At 29.4% G+C, this 21,995-nt stretch overlaps 1 protein-coding gene and 1 long non-coding RNA gene across 2 annotated transcripts in view; both read right to left on the reverse strand.

The window, feature by feature from the left end:
* LOC111618135 (ankyrin repeat and death domain-containing protein 1A-like) overlaps positions 1-21,995 on the reverse strand; it is a 28,160-nt gene that overhangs the window by 4,384 nt on the left and 1,781 nt on the right. Inside the window, exons 2-10 of the mRNA XM_023359586.1 lie at positions 20,348-20,451; positions 20,178-20,276; positions 19,746-19,844; positions 19,547-19,651; positions 19,366-19,464; positions 19,185-19,283; positions 16,447-16,545; positions 16,269-16,367; positions 3,549-3,666 (exon numbers count right to left, since the gene is read on the reverse strand). Coding sequence (XP_023215354.1) covers positions 3,549-3,666; positions 16,269-16,367; positions 16,447-16,545; positions 19,185-19,283; positions 19,366-19,464; positions 19,547-19,651; positions 19,746-19,844; positions 20,178-20,276; positions 20,348-20,451 — 921 coding nt within the window. The remainder of the gene's footprint in view (positions 1-3,548; positions 3,667-16,268; positions 16,368-16,446; positions 16,546-19,184; positions 19,284-19,365; positions 19,465-19,546; positions 19,652-19,745; positions 19,845-20,177; positions 20,277-20,347; positions 20,452-21,995) is intronic.
* LOC111618156 lies at positions 12,806-14,826 on the reverse strand. Its single transcript, XR_002755531.1, has 2 exons — positions 14,686-14,826; positions 12,806-13,197 (listed from the first exon to the last, which is right to left on the reverse strand). It is a non-coding gene; the product is annotated as an uncharacterized LOC111618156 (long non-coding RNA).

The raw sequence follows: 21,995 nt of genomic DNA on the forward strand, positions 1-21,995 counted from the left end.
GTAAGTCGGGGTATAATTTCGCAATTTGTGTAAAATCCAAGTCGGATGTATGTAAGCTAATAAATGTTCTCGTTAATCTTATCTCGTCTTTTGATTCGTTCACGGTTACAAGAAATCACCACATAGTCTGTCAAGTCTCCATAGATATTACAAACACAGAAATAAATAAGACAAAATAAATTGTAGCTATGTGTCGATTCCGCACGACATGTCTGAACATGTAAGCTGAACAATAGTGTGGAGGGAGTGAGTAATCAAGAGTTGCGTGGCGCTCAAACAAAAGACGAATCGACGAGATTTGAAAATCGCATAACTCCAGGTTCGCGTAAGTCTAGGTATTACTGTATTTCTTTTTTCTATGGTCATTGCAAGAGCTGGAAAGTGTACTGTTTTCACGATGTTTGTTTCATCCCACTCAGTGATAAGAGATGCATAGAATAAAAAAATGAAAAGATAAACATAAGAAGAACAGAACAGTGGCTAATGGAGAATGATTTGATCTTAACAAGAGCAGATAAAAGTAAACAATTGGTAATTATGTAAAACCAATTGTATAACAAAGCTGTGGAAGATTATATTTAAAAAATAGATTGAAAAATAGTAGATGGAAAAAATTGTTGTGAGGATAGACAGAAAAGTTAAGAAGCTTAAAGAAACCTAGTTAGTCTCTGTCTTACATTCTAAAAAGGTCACATAACCCTAGCCCCCAAATGCCAAGAATTTTTGCCTTCACAAAAACTCACAAGAAAAACAAGCAACTAAATAAAGATGGAAAACTGCCAAATGTTTAAATTTGTCACACTTAATAGTGTTTGAGCAACAAAAAAACAAGTAAATTAGACCTGTATTACAAAAATGAAATATATCAACTTATATTTTTGAAAAACACCTACATAGACTGGGCAACATGTCCTCTAGTTGGTTGGATATATATCCAACCAACCAGAGGACATGTTGCCCAGGATCTAGCCAAAGTCATATAGGAATTGGAGTGTTTAACTTTAACAGATGAGGAGATAGGAATGGTAATGAACTTTGAAAATATTTATCAATCCATTAAATTAGAATCTTGCTTTGATGCACTCATTGAATTCATGGTTCACAAAATATCTGAATTATCAGTTTATGCAAATGAGATAAAAGGGATGACATCATGTTGTGGAGACAAAAGATAGAGGGTCTTTGTGCAATAAGAAACATCTGGAATTCAGAAAATCTAATTCAGCAATGATACCTGGAGTACAGCATACTATATTGAGAGTGTAACAGACAGTACAATCAAATCAGCCAAGCAAACGCAAACCGATGGCTGCTCAATAAGTTTGAAAAATCCTAGTAGAAAAGGCAAGTGGCTGATTTTGGTTTGCATTGGAAGTAACGGTGGATTTGTTAAAGAAGTTAGCTTAATCTTTAAATCCAAAACACACCTGAGTTATCAAAATGAAATGCATGACAAATTATCCCATAAATGGTTTGAATCAGTTCTACTGAAACTAGAGCACAATAGCTGCATTATCGTGATAATGCAAAATACCACTGTGTAAAATAGAAAAAATCTCCAACTGCAGCTTGAAAGAAACGGCACATCTTGTCATGGCTGTATAAAAAGGTATTATATACCCCCAGGCATGCTGAAGATTGAGCTTCTTCAGTTGGTGAAATTAATGAGGGAGAAACATGAAAAATGTTATTGATAAGTTGGAAAAAGTTTATGGATGCTGAGTGTTGTGTGTTCCTTCATGCCATTATCAGTTAAATCCAATTGAAATGGTAGCAAGTCAAGTGAAAAGTAACTTATCCAGAGAAACACATCTCAAACTACAAGATGTCCAGAGACTGATAAGTTACACTTTTGCAAGTGAGTGCCAAAAATTGGAGGAATTATGTGCAGCATTCAATTAAAGATGAAGACTTCTAGAATGCCAACACTACAGGAAAAGGTCATTCAGCCACACTAATCATCAGCACAGTTGAAAGCAATAGTTGTTATGACTGCAGTGGTATTATGTCACTTTCAGTTAACAAACAGAAATTGGACCATAAACCAAGTTAAAATTGTTTCAAAAAAGTACTCTTTTAAGGACTACCTAATTTTGATTAAAGAAATCAAAACCTATGATGAAAGAGGAAGCAATTACACCAGTGCATTTTATCATAAATTTTCACTTGTAAATACAATTTTTAATTCTATATCTATTAAAACTGAAGCTAATTGTAAATAAATGAAGCAATTATTTATTATATAAAAAATTTTAAGTTTTATAAAAATAATAATAATAATAATAATGTATTTTTATTGTTATTTTTTTTCATTTGGAATAAAGTTAAAATTACCAGGTTCTTGGAGACAAAGTGAGTTCTTCCCAAAAGATACTTGAAAGCTTCAGTTTTTAATTTAATTCAAAATTATGCAAATTATTAAAACAAAAATTTAAAGAGAATGAGTATGTGTGTGGATACAAAACAAAAAAAAACCCAAGAAATATTTTAACTTTGAAACTAGAAAAACTTTTATTCAAATAAGGAGTAAAGAAAAATGTACAAACTTTTCATGCAAAACTCTATAATAGGTCCTGTGATACATGTAATGAAGGAGTTGGTGATCACAATATGCTACAAGAAACTGCATATCTAGAAAGGCAGTTTACAAAAGAGACAAATTGTATGTTTACTTTTACAGACAGCAAACAAACTAGATTATGATTTATTCATTACAGTAGGGCATATGCAACAGATTTGCTTACAGGTGTTGCAACTGCTGCCTCAGAACTCTCATACTCATCATAGATGTCTGAAGCTAGTATTCTTTTGGTCTACTCAATGGATGCATATATGTAAATATTAAGGACTTCTTTCTTATTAATGTGTTTTCATTTTATAGATTTTGGAAACTAATTAGTGTGTAGTCTTGCATTGTTTTTTAGAATTCCTCAAAATTTTGGACATAAGTCTATATGAATACTACAAGAGAATGAAAGAATAAGCAACTGTTTACTTTTTAATATATAAAACCACTGTGAAGACTTATCAAAATAATTATTATAAAAATTATTAAACGAACATTCTCATTGCTTCTTTAACTCAATTCTTAAAAAGAAATATTAGTTTTGGATTTAATATACTGATGGACTTCCAAATTATGAAGTCTTATGTAACAAATTTCTCTATTCAATAAAGTTTTTCTACAGAAATGTTGAAAATAGTTTTTTTTTTTTTTTATATTCAGTACTAGTGCATTTTCTTTTTAACAAATTTTCTATATAAAAATTTTCTGCATTTCCCAAAGGCAGTTTATTATACAGAAATTTAACTGTAATAATATCTGCAGATATTTGTTATTTTACAAAGAACTAAAAGATGCACTTTTTAGAATTGATATGTTGTAAAAAAAAGAAAAGAAATATTCAGAATTGTATTGATTTTCTCACATGATGAAAACTTTTCAGAAATATAAGCTGATGGGGAATTTATCTCTTATCTAAGAAAATTTACAGATTTCTAAAACTATATAAATTGATTCTTCAAAAAAAAGTCCCAAAATCTCTAACCAATCTCATTGCATTTTGAATATTCTTTCACTACTGACTTGTTTGTATTTGTCCACTTTGCATCAGTAGAATTGGTTAAGATATTCTTGTCCAAATTGTAGATTTGGATTGTATCCAGCTACAGGCATAAATATTTGTCAGATTTCAGTATGATTTACTACTAAAAAGGAATGCCTGCAACTATAAAAGTATATTGAATTTATATATTTTAAGTATATATATATATAGAATTTATTTATTTTTTAAGTTGCAACATTGAGGCATTCAAAAATTTACCTTATTTTACGCAGGATGCATGGCATATAAGAAGACACAGAATATACAAGAAAAAGTATAAATATAAATTAAATTATTAAAAATTAATGGGATTGGTATAAATATTAATACACTAAAATTAAATTTTAGTTAAAAACAAGTAAAATTATACTCTTTCTATTTTGAGGATTCTATGAGCCAAAAAATGACAAATAAATGGCAACGAACAATCATTATAATGATCGTTCCTTGCCATTCGAAGTCGGAAATAGAAAGAGTATAATTTTACTTGTTTTTAACTAAAATTTAATTTCAGTGTGTTAATACAAGAAAAAGGTTTTTAGTGTATTTCAAACAGTGCCGTAACTAGGCAGGTGCAACAGGTGCACCCGCACAGGGCCCACTTGGAAAGGGGGACCAAAATGCATATATTTGTTTTATTATTTTCCCAAACCTAATTAATTAAGGGGTCTAAATGCAAATTCTTGCACAGGGCACAGGAATGGCTAGTTACAGCACTGATTTCAAACATCCCATGCCTTGGCACTTAGCCCCAAATTTTATTTTATTGTATTCTGGTTAAAAAAAAAAAAATTAAAATGTTATTTTTTCATCAAAACAATGCTATTCTTCATGCAGACATCCACACAAAGAATAACATTGTTTCAGTGGTCAAAACAGACACTCAGGGCCTCTATGAATCGAAAACTTAACAAAAATAACTGCAACTGAGTTGGGAATTATCATACAAAAGATGGGGGAGAAAAGTCATTTATGGTTAAAATTTTCTGTTAAAATATTATACACAAATACATGCAAAAGCTGCTTAGTTATATCAAAATAATAATAAAATAATGGCCTTAAAGATATCTTAAATAATGTAGCTATGTAGCCTACTACAAAATAATAATAATGTGTAATTAAACAAAACTATCTTTAAGTATATCAAACATTGCAAAGCCTAATATGTATATAGAAACATAACCAAATGATCGCCTTAAATAATTAGGCTATAACTCCACTAATTAAATGATTAATTAGTATTAAGTAATTTGCAAATATATTAACATCCCAATAACCTGATGTAATTTGCTACTAGAGGTAAAATGTTATGCACCATCTCTTAACTAAATTAATAATTATAATTTTAATAATTCATTAAATAATAAATAATTGGGTTATAACTCCACTAATTAAGGCAATCATTTGGTTATGTTTCAATAATATCTTTATTTGAAAGTTAGGTTAGGTAGATGTAACGTCTACCTAACCTAACTATGTATATGCAGTGGATAGCTATGAGTTAAGTTTGGTAGAGCCATTTGTGTAACTAGGGAAGGACTCTTCCTCATCTTTGTAAATAAATAAATATCAAAGTTAAATAAGTATATGAAAACATTTGAATATGATAAATGTAAATATACATATGTTAGTACAGTATGTACATAGAGTATAACTTTTGACAATTTATTCTTTATTTTGTAGCACAATGGCTATGTTTATAGGGATATTGGAGTAATTGGAGGTCTGTAGAAAGGTAGCATTCAATGGATTCTAAATTGTCCACTAAATTTAATGCTTTCATTTATGGCAGAAAAATTTACTATACCAAGCCAAGCAAAGTAGAGAGGTATTTTTCTGGTAGTTCATAAATGTTCTATATTTTGCAAGTGAGTAGTGTTGCCACATTCTCAAAATCGCGGACCCAGATGGTAGGTGAGGTTTGTTCAAACAGAAGTTCCTGACACATGCGCAATGTCATTTTGCATTGCGAAGAATAACGTGCAGTGCATGCTGGTTGACAGGTCGTGCATGATATTCCTGGACAAAATTAGTAATTCACCTCGACAGTGAATTCCAGGACTGTCCATTTATCATATTCAAATGTTTTCATATACTTATTTGACTTTTGATATTTATTTATTTACAAAGATAAGGAAGAGTCCTTCCCTAGTTACACAAATGGCTCTACCAAACTTAACTCACAGCTATCCACTGCATACACATAGTTACCGGATGGGTGGTAACACTACAAGTGAGCCTTATAACTTAAATTTTATAGTAAAACTTTATTTTATTAACTTATATTAACTTAAATTTTATGTATGAAATAAAATTGAAGTCAACTTTAATTCGAGTCAACATCAAACTTCAGAAACTACAAACTAACTGAAAATGTTTAACAAAATATAGTTGAACCTGTCTATCTTAAACATGTTTGTCTCAAAATTTATTTTTCCCTCTACATTTTCAGCCTAAACTCAATATATTTTCCTTATTTATCTCAATTAATTTTCTCCCAAAACCTCTATATCTCAAATTATAGGCTGTAGTGTCAATTACAAATTCAAGGCTCAGCAACTACACTTTTATGGCATAAATTACAGTTGAGAAACATCTCTTGCAATACAGTATACATACACAGTTGCAATTAATACTGCTTTTCTCTGACTGAGTACAAATGGTTTGTATCTTACTGCTTGAAGAAAGTCCAACATCAGGAACTATTGACAAACTATATCTGTTAAGGTATGTCAAAAATGTTTTATTTATACCTAATATACTTGCTGTTGTATTAGTAAAATACTGTGCAGTACCTCTAATCAAACCTGTTACTGTTTAGGATCCTCTATATCTCAAAACCTGTCTATCTCAAAGTGTTTTCCTCATTCCCGTCAGATTCGCGATATACAGGTTCAACTGTATTTATATTTAAAAAGAGCTTTTACAATTTATATTATGTTATAATTTAGGCTGTATTGTAATATCGGTTCTAGTTACATTTCTCATAGGGCTAGCAAATAAATTTAAAATGCTGTAGTCATATTTTTTAATACAAATGTTTTTAGAACATAAATACTTTAAAATCAGAAAAAATTTGAATCAGTATTATATTTAAATTAAAATTGAATTATCTATTAATTACAATTTTTCTTTTTTGGGGCTTCTTAGCCCTCTTGACAATGCCAGTGGTTATATAGAAGTTAATAATGTAATATGCAAACAACATAACTTTGCAATCACATATAAAATTTTAAATTAAGTAAATTATGTACAGTAGCTTAATATTTTATTTTATAATGTAAATATTTTAAAAGATTTAAATATTTAATGAGATTAAAATAATAAACTGTAACAGTGAATTAAGTTAAATAAACTAAAAGAATTTATAAATGATGACTGATAAATTTATTTATAAAAGTAAAATATATATGTTGAATTATTATATATTATCTTCATTCTTGTTTGTTTAATTAATTATTTTAAAAAAATATATATAATAACTTTATAAACTATCAAATTTCTAAACTATAAAGGAATAAAAATTGTGTGTTTGTATATATATAAGTTGATATTGCACTTGTAAGTTTATATTTTGAATATTTAAAATTAAATATAAGTATTATATTAAGTAATTTATGAAAGAATATATTATCTTAAATACAGTAGGCCTATTTGTTACGATTAAAATCTGTGAATCAGATAAAGCTAGCATTATCCATCTAATCTTAACTTTATTCAAGTCTTTTGGTTAAAGCAGGAAACAATATATTAATTTTGAACTACCTTCATCTATGTAAAGCATGCATTACCCAATTCACAAGTGGATAAAGCTGACATTATCAGCTTAAAATTCAGTTTTATCCATCTGTTTTGGATAAACCAAGGAGAAAATTTAGGATTTTACTTTAGCCAGATAATCTGTAACTTTTCCAGTGCAGGATGGATGGATAAATAATTTTGCTTTTTAAATCAACTAGAATTTTCATAGCTTTAAAACAATAAGTAGGTTTACTTTGGTTTACAGAATATCAATATGTACTGTACCCAGATTTTAAATGATGTAGCCAGAGATTAATCATAGTAATCAATACAATAAAATGGTTGATGGCATAGTACAACCAAGATAATACAAGTATGACTTGTCTGGTAAACTTTCATGGTTACTTTACACATACAGTATTTATACAAGCCCACAAGTGTTCAATATGAGTAATCTTGGCCACTGCAAATGTCGAATGCAAGATGCAAGTTCCTGCCACGCATGTTGAAGCATTAATGCCAATATACAGTACTTCAACTTGGGCAGGTGCCAAACAGTGGCCGTGTGGATAAAACCACTAAATACTGGTAGTTGGTTGCAGGTTTGTGTCCGACTGAAATGCTAGTTGTGTGGAGCTTTCCGAATTTTCTTTACATGTTCTAACACCTACATAGGGACAAGTTTCCTGTAAAAGTTTTCCCAGGATGCTCATCCCCTTGGCAGATCACTCGTGTTGCATTGCCTTATACACCAATCCAATCTTATTGACTGGGAAATTTGCCGGGAGGAGAGGAATTTAAATGAGGTCTTTCACTGAACCACAAAAAAGGTCATACGGGTTTAGATCTAGATCTTCAAAAGTTGGTGATCACCAGAAGCAACACAATTTTCCTTTACATATGCAATCAGTTCTCTTGAATTGATCATACCATCTGCAGGTTGAGTTCTTGGCAAGGTGCTGTTGCTGAAAACTTGTTGCTTCATGTAAATTCTAGGATGTTTCTCTCTTGGATGTTGGACACAAGCCATTACGCTATACTAAATATTAAACTGCCAAAGTTTAATTACTATCACATTGCAATAAAGCCCTAAGTGAAAATGGCTTTTGTCGAGAATTACTATCTATGAATGGCCGAGAAAGTTCTGTCACGCAATAATAGGGTGCCATTTTCTGGTCAAACAACATATAAAGGTTAAAGAAAAGTTGCTAAGTGGATAAAGATCAATGTTTTTTGTGCACAGGTTTAATGTTATTTTGTGCTTTCATGCTTACTCTATTTCAGCTTTCATGCATTAAGTATGTCATCGTAAGACTGAATTTTTGTATTTTGTATCATCCAAGATATATTTTGAATGTATTTTGTTAACAATGATAGAAGATTTCAGTTACTATTGTAAATGTACAGCAATTAAAAAGTGTTTTATGGTATAATTTAAAAGTTATTATAGAATAAACAAGTTCAACCTAAAAACAGAATACAGCTACAAGTTAAATAGTAATTTTTTTCTATTTAAAATTATATTATGCTTTACTTTATTTCACTAAATATATTTTAAGATATTAATTAATAGGTATTACAATGGACAATACATTCAATAAAAGTTGATAAAATATTGAATGAAAACTTTGCTTTTAACAATTTAAACTTTCATTTTTCTTATGATTAGATGGAACATTAAATTTTATTTTATTTGCACTTATTTCTGTTGCTAGAAATGAAAACATTATGTAATTTGTGCCAGAAGTCTTGTTCCACTTTAGGAGTAATACCAGGTTGTTGTTTTAATAATTTACAGTTGACAGTTGAAAAATTAATTTATCTTCAACATTTGTATTGATTTATTTAAGGTAATTTTCGAAAAGAAAATTGCCGGCGAGTGGTGACAGAAAATGGCATTAAACAGAAAAGTGTCATTTTAGTGCCGCGTGGTGATAGAATAATGAACTAATGTGGCCTTTCGGGAGCAAACGTGTCTTCCTTTTTTATAAGATTCCTACGTTTAAATTCTTCACAGATCGTGTTCAAATTGTTCAATTCTTTTTACTAGCCTTGTACTTGTATATGTATATATACAAGGCTAGTAAAAATAATTGAACAATTTGAACTCACACACACATACACAATATAAAATTATTTTCCACTTCATTTATACAGGGTGAGGCATTTTAACCTGAAAAAGTGAAATATGTCCAAAACTAAGTGTTGCAGAGGAATTTGTTTAAAATAAAATGTATTTGTTTTGAAAAAGAAAGGGTCATAAATTTTTATGAGTATGTTTGTTTTCAAGGTCAACTTGTTATTTCAAACGAAAAACTGTACAATCGACCCCCATATAACACTGTTGATTATCCCGTTTTCTATGAATTCCACGTTGTACGAGTCACTTAGATTTTACAAATACGTGTGCCTGGCTGTGAACGGCTCACGTATTTGTAAAATCTAAGTGACTCGTACAACATGAAATTCTTATAAAACGGAATNTTAAAAAAAATTCAACTTTAATTTCTTTTTATATACAAATATAGCAATTATAATTATTTACTATATTACTATGATAGTCTGCATATAGCAATACATTTGCAGATACTCAAGAGTACTTCTATCCAGTGGTGTAGTTAGGATTATGCCACCCAAACCATCCCCATAACATAACACATATTGATATATAGTACTTAATACATTGAAAAAAGACAAAAATGCTTATTATCAGAAATTTCTGACAATAAACAGTGTTTTTGTGGAAAAATAAAATTGTCTGGCATCTTGTGTCCTTCTACTAACCTGACAAAAATAATTATTTTTTTGTTGCAGTAGACCAAAAGTGCCATCCAGAGTCTGTGCTTCCTTAGCTTTACTACTGCTTCTCTCAGTTATAATATATAGTGGCTCAAAGTCAATTAATATAATATGGTTAAAAACAATTATTATTTGTTATTCAGTTATTTCTACTGAAACTAATTATTAAAAACAAGCAGCTGTTCAAAACTGGTTTTAACTGTTCTTAAAATAATCTTAAAAAATATATACAGTATATATTCCAGTATGCATGTTACTTAGTTAAATAAATTTTGGCCACTTTGTGTACTATGATGATAATTTTTGTATACAAATGAAGTTTTGTGGCTTTTTTATTTATATTTTTCTACAATTGTTAATTAAAACATTATTAAATTAATAGTAGATAAATAAAAATGAACAGGTTATATATCAATGAATGCTTATTATTTCTTACTGAATAGTTTATAATTATTGATTTAATAGACAATCTAATTACTTTTGTGATAATATGCCTCAATTGATCTGATCTGTCAAATAACAGATTTATCATAACATATTCTAATCATTTAAATGATTGCCATATCAACTATTTATATATTTGTAGTGTTGTTATTTATATATCCAAAAAAAATGTTTCTCCAAGGAAAAGAAAAGTTATCTTTCCTATTACTGATACAATACTAATAAAAAAAATGAGTGAAAATATTTTTTTCAATTGATATCTATAAAAGAAAGAAAATTATATTCCCTATTGATGAGAAAGGATTTACTATAAGATACTTAAAGCCAATTTTGTACGGATTTTATTTGAAACTTCATTTTTTTTTTCAACGATACAGTTAAAGTTAGATTTAACGTATCAAATAAATGTAACAAGCGGACAGGAAAATATAAATTTATTTTAACAATCTGTTTATATTAAAAATGTGATAAATTTATAAAAATTCCCTCACTTTCATCCACAAAAGAATTTTATTTTCACTCAATGTAATTATTTCAATAAAGTCAATAGAATAATTGCTAACATTTTTTTAACCTCACAAAATCAATACAAATGTAGGTCATTCCATACATTTAATGCACATCCTTATTTTATTATAATTTGTTTTCTTAAAATACAGAACTATTTAGAACATTATNGGGGGGGGGGAACTATAAAAACCTGAAATGTTCAATGGAAGATTTTTATTAAAACTTATTGTAGGATTAACGATCAAATTCTGTTAAATCGTTACTAAAATTTAGAGTTATCGAAGGAAAAATTTCTGTGATTATTACGAAAATTTAGTGTTAAAGTTTAGAATTATTGAGGAAAATATCTTCTTGAACGATAGTCACTAAAGGAAAAAACCTATATTAAAATTTGAGTTAGAGAGATCAATAAAAATTTAGAGTTGTAATAAAAAAAAAATACTATAAATATAATTTAGAATTATTGGAGGAAAAACATCTATTACAAGTTGGAGTTATTAAAAGAAATATTTTTATAAAAATATAGAGTTTTATTGAAGGAAAAAAACCTCTATTAAATTTTGAGGTCTTTCGAGAAAAATTTTTATTGAAAAGTCATAATTATCAGAGGAAAAAGTCTCTATTAGAAGTAGGGATTGTTGGAGGAAAACCACTATTAAATTTAAAGTTATAGAAGAAAAAAAAACCTCTGTTACCCATAGAAGAATTAACGAAAGCAAAAATTTGTTAGAAATTAGTTTTACTTTTATTTCCATAGACGATGCTTTTTCGTTGTTATCATTTTTCTGTCGAACAAGCGCGAATAATGGGAGGTTTTTACATCAAAAGTGGATCGAAGCGAGATGATAAATATCCAACCTTCAATAAGACTATTGACTGTGGCTGGCCCAAAGACGTATATGATAGAATTCTGCGAAGAAGTAACGGTTACATCATAAGGCTACGCCATCTCGAAAAGGAAATAACAACAATCGAATGTTGAATAGAACAGATAGGTGAAAGAATAATGACAGTTCACTTGGGTATCTTCATTCGTTTTGGCAAAGGCATTTTCTCTGTGTTGGCCGTTTGCTAAATAATCGATGACAAACCCCTTCCAACCGCGGTTTTGTAGTTAATAATTATATTTTTGAAATATTTAGGAGGAGGAGGAGATGTTCCTCCGCACCAATTTTTCGGTGGAAATTAAAATCGGAAAGTAATTATCGTTAATTTAGTATGGTCATAAGTGAAGGCGATCGAAATTATACAGCTGTTAATTATACCTTCTCGACAACAGATGGCCAGACGTCATAAAATATTAATTCCTCTTTTATGTACTGTATAACAAAAGAGTTTACCCATTCGGCGACATAAATATTGCATTTACTACCGATTTTATTATTCCAAGACAATGGATACCTGTCTACAACTTTGGTAAACTGCTTTTAAAATGTCCCCGATTAAAATTGAGTCTTCCAAAACTTGTAAATGCCAAAACGAATTCGTCATCGCGAACGGTACCATTATTATGATGGATAACGTCATCAATCGCGATTCGTTACGCGTCGTCGTCGATTGCGATTCAAGCGGAAACGTCATACTTAATTACGTCGTCGCATTCGATATCTAACGTATGTTTACGTAACAATCATTTTCGTTCGCCATTCTGAGTTACCATCTCGTTCGTAGAGAAAAAAATAAATTAAATAAATAAATAAATAAACTGCCACAGTAGTCCTTTATTTTAGTAACAATAACCTACATATAAAGATTTTTATTTTATTTACTTTTTCGTTTATCGTTTTCTAATCAAAAACAGTAAAGATGATTGATTTAACGCCATCCCTGTGTTTGAAACTTCCTGTTTCCTCCCCGTTTCGGTTCTTTTGTGTTGGAGTCGAGGGAACGAATATCTGGTTTTCTCATCATTCGATCGAAAATGCCCAAACCAAAAGGATTCAAAGAATCTCTCGCAAACCAGAGTTTGTCCTGCTTGTCAAAAGGTGTTTCCATTTGAAGATTATCTTCGGATTCGATGGCGATTTTTGGATGTTTGAAGCATTCGACTACGAGAAAGCTAGCAGCCATCATCACTGTTAAAAGCTTGCACATCGTTCTGAAGGGGGAAAAAAAATAATGTTTTGTTAGATGAGAGAATACATTTAACCAATTACACGAAGAATAACTTGACTTTTGAAATGCAATGAAAGTGCTTTAAACTGTTTGATTCCTTTGAAAACAAGTCTAATTTTCAGTAACTCGAATCGAAAATATTTATAAAATAAAATCTTAGAACGCTTTAAAACTGAAGATATGTTCGGATTTTATTTTTTAAATAGTGACAAAAATCTTAAAGAGTTCCATTACTTTCATCATCTTTTATTATAAATAATAACTTACAAAGCATTTTAATTAAATAGAACAATTAAAGGATTTGCGTTGAAAAATATAACTTTAAAATTAAATAAAACATAAACAATTTAAATCCTAGACTTTTCTAACGAAAACAAGATCTAAAAATATTCAATTTTATTACAAAAAATACAGTAATAAGAAAGTATAGTAAATTAAATTTCGTTATTATTTTATTTTATCGCCTTTAAACCGCTTTTTTAATTAAAATTTAGCTCTTTGTTTTCCGCGTAAAAAATTATCGCAATTAATTAAAGTAGATTAATATATGTCTATCTTGATTCTAATTTAAGTAAATCAATTATTATTTTTTCTGAAATAATCATAATTAAAATTTTTAAGAGATGATAAAATCACAATATGAAAAATTTCGAAAATTTTACAGTTAAAAGAAGTCTTTATGGGGATCCTCCGACTTCAGTATTTTTTCAAATTATTTTTTCTTTTTTTTTTCACTTCTCGAAAGAAGATAAAATTCAAATTTTATCTTGTTTCGAAAGCTGGTTCGAACAAAACGAAAGTGTAGAACTAAGAATAGAATAATCATTTCGAAACCAAAAATTTAATTTTATAGGGAAAAATCGTATAAGACACCAATGCAGATGTTTATAAAATATTGGCCAGTAGTTGACAATTCTCCGACGAACAATGCCTAAATCTGTTAGCTACTAGAAGAGAAATTTTTACATTGAAAACCAAATAGATTTTTGATATTCTGTATTCGTCAACAAACCAGAGTTTATTCATGAATCAGTAATAAGAAATGTTACTTTCTATTTGAAATTTCGTTCAAACATTCTTATATGATTGCCAAATAAACCACGAAAAAAAGAATTCGGTCGAAAGAAAACAACGGTAACGAGTAAGAATGGATAAGAATTCTAATATATGAGTTAGACTAAATGAATTATTTTCATATACAAGTGCTTTGTTATCATAGAAATCAACAATAAAAGTACTTTCTTGCGATCGAATTCGTCGTCATTAAACAAGAAACAGATAAAAACATCTTGTAAATGTGTATTTATGTACATAAAATAAGTCAAAACATGTAAGAATTATAGAATTAATAGATTTTTATAGTTTGAAATATAGTATACGGCGTATAACCCGCACAATTTATGAATATAAAAAAAAAAATTCCGAATTTTCTTACAGCTGAACTAAAATCAATGTATCAGAGTCTACTTACCTGATATATTATTTCGGTTTATTCAAAAATAAAATCTGTATAACTTCCCAGAGTTTCCGGTTTTTATAGCTTTGGGGGTGATGTTGACGCCATTTTTGATCACGTCACTCTTTCGTGGACGAATGAGACAGGACAAATTTTTGATAATAAGCGTTATCTGATTATCAGAAGATGTTAAGTGGTTTTTTTTTTTTTTTTAAAATGTCTAATTCGTTTTTGTTTTTACGAAATTTAAAAATAAACCGATATATTTATTAAAATTTTATCCTTTCAATAAGCTAACCTCTAGAGATAGATAATACTCTACTTAATTAAATTTTAAATAATAAATAAATCCATTAAATTTTCTTTTCTTTTTTTTTTCATAATATGTCGAATTTTTGGGGATTAGAAAAGAGGATTAAAGAGAAATTTTCCAAAAATATTAACTGTAAAAATTCGAAGCATTTCATTTGTATGAACCAACTCTTAAAATGTATTATGGTTTTTTTCATATTTGTTCTTCACTTAACAAATGTATAATTAACATTTTTTATTTAATTATTTAATGAAGAAATAGAATTAATTTCGAATTTTAAGGAGAAATTCCAATTAAACTTTTGAAAGGAATTATTTTCAAGAAGGGACATCCTATAAAATCTAATCTAAATGGAAAGTGGAGAGGGTGCTTAAAATGGCGCATTTTCGATTAAGTGCAGATAAAACAAACGTTTAACTCGTAGTTTTCTTTGAAATAACATTATATAAAAAAAGTATTTAATAATCAGAAAACCGTTTTAAAAGTAATTCAATTAAAATAATTCAGCTAAAATCACTCAAAAAGTTTAAGCGCAAACTTTTAATCGTCGTTCCTCCGGTAAAAATTTTGGCAGATTAACGATTACTGGGAACATTTTCTGTAAAAACAATTCTAAACAGTTTGGCATGGTTCCTGTAAACAGGCGAATCTGCCTAATTTCATGATGTTTAATTTAAACATTCGAAAAAAATGTTGTTTTGGTTTATTGACGATAACCATCCACAATGGATGAATAAATACATTCAACAAAATTCTTGAGGAAAAAATCATTTTTTTTTTTCTTTTTAGTTTTCTTCGCTTCTAAAAATGGCGATTTTATAAATTTAATACTCTTTTTATTATTTTGAGTAATATTTACACATATTGGCTGGGCGACAGAGGGTAAAATTCGTAATTTAAATAAAAGCTAAGAAAGATGTTAGCGTTTAACAATGATTTACACGACTCAGAAGGGTGAAAATATGAGATTAACGCCGTAAACATTTTGTCGTATTTTTTGTAAGAAATTACGACAAAAATAAGTAGAAAAAAAAAGTATTAATTTTTATAATATTTCGTATTCGTTAAATTTTAAATGAATTAATCTTACAAATATGTTATTAGTAACAAAACGAAATATTTGTTATAGAGAACGTAGAAACAAGATCCTATCCTTAGGCTAAAATGCAGCGAAGAAGAAAAAGCGCCGCAACAAAAAAAAATTCATCTTCAGGTAATTCTTAGTTTGTATCGATCGAAAGAAACATTAAGAAAAGCAGAAAAAGAAAAGAAAAAAAAGTTTTACCTTTTCTTTAACGTTCAAGCTAGCACCAAAATTTAAAAGAGTAGTAACAACATCGGCATGGCCTAAGGAAGCGGCAATGTGAAGAGCGGTTCTTTCTTTCTGCATTAGAGAAAATTTGTTAAGGAAATTAACATTAATTTTATATCGTAATTAAAGATTATGGAAATTGAAAGAGTACCGTATCTTCCGCTTCGGGATCACAATTATGCTGTAATAAAATTTCTGCTGCTTCTTTATGTCCACTTTCCGCCGACAGATGCAAAGACGTTTTACCTTCCTGAAAATTAGTTTAATACATTTTATTAATGTATTATTTACGATATTAATTTATTTTTATACTATGTTTTTAAAATTTAATCTATTTAAATATTTACTAGATCCAAGAAAAAAGTTTCTAAATATTTCATTAGTGATTATAATAATACAAATTATATTACTGTATTGAGCTTATGTATTATCTTATTGGAATGCAATTTTCAAATTGCAGACGTATTAGTTCCCACTGGCATCCGTATCTCGAGAACGGAATTAGACAGACAATAGTCGAGACCATATATGAAAAGCTTAGGGGTAGGGGGCACGATTAACTGTATACGAACATCCGGTTGGACCGGAAATCATGTGATTTCAATTTAAAGTTTTCTTCCGAACGGAGTTAGATAACCGTCATGACACTGTTGTTATCAGGAAAAGTATGATGTACAGGAGCAAAACAGTACTAAAATCGAGAGCATATTTTTTACATTAAATACATAATAAATAAGATTTAAAATTGCAGCCTAGCCTTGTGACAATGTCACAAGGCTAGGCTGCAATTTTATGCACAAGGCCGGGCTACATTATGCATAAAGACGTTCATAATGAAGTAAATTGATTAGGATTAATGAGCAATAAATAATTGCTCGTTATTCCTAAAATTTACTTCATTACGAACTTCTTTATGTTATGTTAAATATTTCTAATATATTTGTTCAAATCTATAGCCTAATAGGGACTATAATGTGGGCTAATTCCATAGATATGCAGACTTCTTGGTGCACTAAGGTCACCAAGAAGTCTGCCTCTCCGAGCCGGAAGAGAGCACAAATTATTTAAAAAAATTGAAAGAGGTGACAGATATGTTACAGCATATAGCCACGGTGAGCAAACTACGGCTCACGAGCCGCAAAGACTCTTATTGCTGCTCCCGTATATCGGACATCTACCCCTAAATCCCTACTCCCTTATTAGGTATATTCGGCGCCTCTGCATGTAGGCTATAGAGGAATATCTCCAAAGTCCAATCCTTACCACTAAACATGCTGTGTACATATTATAACTTATACAAAATATCGTTGCAGTAGGACTGTAGGATGTGTCTCTCATCTATCTGTGAATTTCGGTATAGGGATCCTTTGTGATAAGGTATATAGTATGCCTGTTAATACTTTAATGTATCTGAATTGGGGGATATAGACTTATAACTTTGGTAAAGAAGAATAACAATTAAGTAACTACAGAATTGCCATTGTTTTCTCGAATGCCAAATAACCGTTTAATAAAAGCTATTTTTAAAATATGTTATTTAAATCATATAAACTGGGAAATTCCTCAGAATAAATATTTGTCTAATATATTTTTATATTAGAATTTCTTCGTGTAACAATAAATTTATTTTCTAAGAACACCCATGGATTTATAATTAAAATTCAAAATCTAACTTGTTGCTTAGCAATGATCGATAAACACTTCAGTTTGTGATACAGGTATGAATCATTGCGAATGCAAAGAGAATTTTAAGTTCTATTGAAAAATTGCAGGAAATAAATTTATCTATTCAGTTTTATAACCCAAAAAAATATTCATATTCAATAGAAAACTTTGATGTCTTCCGATCCTATTTAATTTCAAAGTTGTATTTTATTTATTTATTTATTCATAATACTATGAAATGAATATTTATATTTGCGCTATTATGTATGGTTGATGAATCGAAATCGAACTTCCGTATTTTTTTCAGGATACATTTACCTCAGCTCTCGTTTTCCTCAGGACAAACGTGTATGGACACGGCATTCCCCCCCACTCTATTAGCTGTAGAGGCATTAAGTGTCTTTTTTCACGCTCACAATGGAGGGACGAGACCCCTATGAAAACTTCGGAATCCATTACTAGTTAGAATCGTGGACCTTAAACGATATGAATTATCGTGTGATGCGGTTTTTGATATTTACGAAAAATGCCTCATAAATTAACCCTTGCCTGGAACATAAATTTTCTTGTACTTTTTGTCAGGACAGCATTTACAGCTTAGGGCCTAGCAACCGAGAATATAAAGCCTTAAATATAAGATAAGTAATAGTAGCGTAATCGTATATTATACATACTGCATATGGGCGCTACTGAGTTCAGGTGGCTCAACCATCTAGTCTGGGACCTCGCGCTTTTAAATTTATTAAAATTAGGTGGATGCAAAAGGGCCTCTTCTGCAAGTTTAAAACCTAGCTTTAATTATAGTATAGTTTCTTCTAATTTTCTCGCCAAGTTCCCGAACGTTTAGTGAAGACGTAACAGAATTCGACGTGGAACGATAGATTAGATTTGAATTAACTTAGCTTCCTGTCAGGATATTTTCCAATTAGATTTTCTATATAAGTTAAAACACTTTAAAAATGATTAATTTTAGTTTAGTTGATTGGAAGAAAATGAGAAACAAGTAAAATAAATGATCGGAAATAAGGATAATGTTGTAAGCGATCGAATTCCTCTTCCATCAATCACAAAACAAGATTGAAGACAAAAACTGCATTTCATGATTATTTTTTTTTTTCTTTTTACTTTCCTCGCCAAGGCAATCAACTCAAGCAACGTTTGCCATTTTTAAAGTGGGTAAAATCTTTAAAAATCACATTTTATTATATTACAGTAAGTTCTTACCTCGTCTCTATCGTCGATTTCTACACCCACTCTTAACAATCTGACTAGGATTAGGTGATGTCCTTTAAGAGCAGCTAAATGAACAGCCGTACGACCCATCTATAAATAAAACAATGTGTTTTATATATCTAAATTTGTACAATTTTAATAGATATATTTTTTTTTAAAAATAGTATCTTACCTTGTCTTTGATGCTGACATCTGCACCGGCTTGAATTAATTTCTCTGTAATTTCCATACAATTATTCATGGCGGCTATATGCAAAGCAGTCTGTCCATTCTAGTTACGAAATTTACGTTTTTTCATCTTAATAATACTTGTTTATTTAAAAAAAAAATTAAAATTACCACACAAGACTTACTTTATCTACCGTATTTACTTGAATATTTTCGACAGATTCGATAAGAAAGTTAACAATTTCAACATTACTATTCTGCGTGCCGCAATGAAGAACCGTTTGCCCTTGCTGGAAAAATAAAAATGGATGTGTAATTTAAGAAATTCGCAATAAATTTGTAATTTTATTTATTAAAATAAATTAATATTTAACGCAGTTTTACCCTGTTAACTGCCCTACAATTTGCTCCATTTTCGACTAACAATTGCACTGCTCCTTTATGACCGAACCACGCGGCCATTAGTACAGGGCGCATTCCATACTGAAATATGAAACATTTTGAAGAATTACGATACAAACAACAAAAGAGTTTGGTTTAAAAGAAAGAAATAAAAAAAGAATTTATAAAAATAACTGTGTTTAATATTGGGAAAACGTTCATCTGCTACGAACAACTAAAGTCAATTTTTTTTTTTTTTTTTATGTGTTACTGCTACTTCGTATGACCGAGAAAATTTACGAGTGTATCCAAAAATCCAATTTTTATCTATTTATTCTACAGAAGTAACGATACTATAAATTTACAGCAATAAAATTTCGAAGTTGGAGTATAATAAATCAAATTTTTAATGTTAAACTAATGACAAAAATCTACCTTATCCGTTGCTTCTATGTCGCATTTTGCGTGTATTAACGTTGCTAATATATCTAAATGTCCTTTAGATGCCGCCCAATGCACGGGTGTGCGATCCATCTACAAAAATGATAATTTTTCTTTGAAAATTCTTTAAAAATTGTCTTCAAATTTAGATTTACAACACTTACGTGACCCTTTGCGTTAACATCTACTTTGGCTTCGATGAGTTTTTTGGCCACAGCCAAATCATTTTTGATTGCAGCTTCGTGAAGAAGTAATTCTTGTCTAACACCTACAAGAAAATGGAAGTCATTAATCATTTTTTTTATTATTATTTTCCCTACTTCCTAATATATTTTTATATTAGAATTTCTTCGTGTAACAATAAATTTATTTTCTAAGAACACCCATGGATTTATAATTAAAATTCAAAATCTAACTTGTTGCTTAGCAATGATCGATAAACACTTCAGTTTGTGATACAGGTATGAATCATTGCGAATGCAAAGAGAATTTTAAGTTCTATTGAAAAATTGCAGGAAATAAATTTATCTATTCAGTTTTATAACCCAAAAAAATATTCATATTCAATAGAAAACTTTGATGTCTTCCGATCCTATTTAATTTCAAAGTTGTATTTTATTTATTTATTTATTCATAATACTATGAAATGAATATTTATATTTGCGCTATTATGTATGGTTGATGAATCGAAATCGAACTTCCGTATTTTTTTCAGGATACATTTACCTCAGCTCTCGTTTTCCTCAGGACAAACGTGTATGGACACGGCATTCCCCCCACTCTATTAGCTGTNGTGTTTTTTAAGCAAGGATGGAATTTTTTCTTATTTAAATCTGTAATAACGCCTTTATTTTTATAGAAATTTGTTAAATCTACAGGTAAACTGACCCTACTCATGGATAAATTTTGAAAATACTTTAGAGATGATAAACCATTACTTACCATCATACAGAAATCGTAGATTAATACCTCCTCTTAATACATAATTAACATATAAAATTATATTTAATTATCATAGATTCTGAGATACTTTAAACAGGATAATTTGTTTTAATTAATTAATTATATATTCATCTTTCATTTATGAATATAGTTAAGGCGCTAACAATAAAGTTTAAGGCACTTTATAGTTTGGTGGAGCCAAGGAAAATTTGAATTAGGTTGACGTCGGTGGGAATTATTTTCTCGTAAAAGATTAGTTTGGGGTGGGGAATTGCCCCCTTTTTTGCCCTATAACGCGCCACTTTTTAAAGGGGATATTCTGTTTAAAATATTGATTAATAATATAAAAATTTCTCTTCTTAGATATATTTAAATAAATATAATTTTTACACGAGGTAAAAATCTTGAAATTATTATTCAAAATAATGAAAAATATGGAAGTAGAATGGATTGGTTGGCTTCCAAAGAGATAAATGACATTCCCTAAGGATTTATGAATGAAGAATGAGTTTAAAATAATAATAATAATAATGATAACAACTGCAAGAATTTTTCTAATAAAAATAACGACAGATCTGCTGATTTTTTTCCATTCATTAAAAAAAAATACATTAAATAACGACGATAATAACAATAAAAAAAAAGAACTATCCTAAAATAGTTTTATTGATCGATCTACTGATTTAACTTTGCATTAACCCGAATATCGATAATACACATAAATTTGGGATCGATTTTTCCCTGGAATTTTTTTTAAAGTTGCCTTCTCTCCTCGTCATCCGTAATAATTAAATAACTTAAACGAACCTAACGTGATAAGTCGGCACGTCTTTCAATCCTTCAGTATGGGGGATTTAGTATCTCTACCGA

Source organism: Centruroides sculpturatus, unplaced genomic scaffold (assembly GCF_000671375.1).
Source record: "Centruroides sculpturatus isolate CEXI.00-Female unplaced genomic scaffold, Cexi_2.0 scaffold62, whole genome shotgun sequence".
Classification (NCBI taxonomy): Eukaryota; Metazoa; Arthropoda; class Arachnida; order Scorpiones; family Buthidae; genus Centruroides; species Centruroides sculpturatus.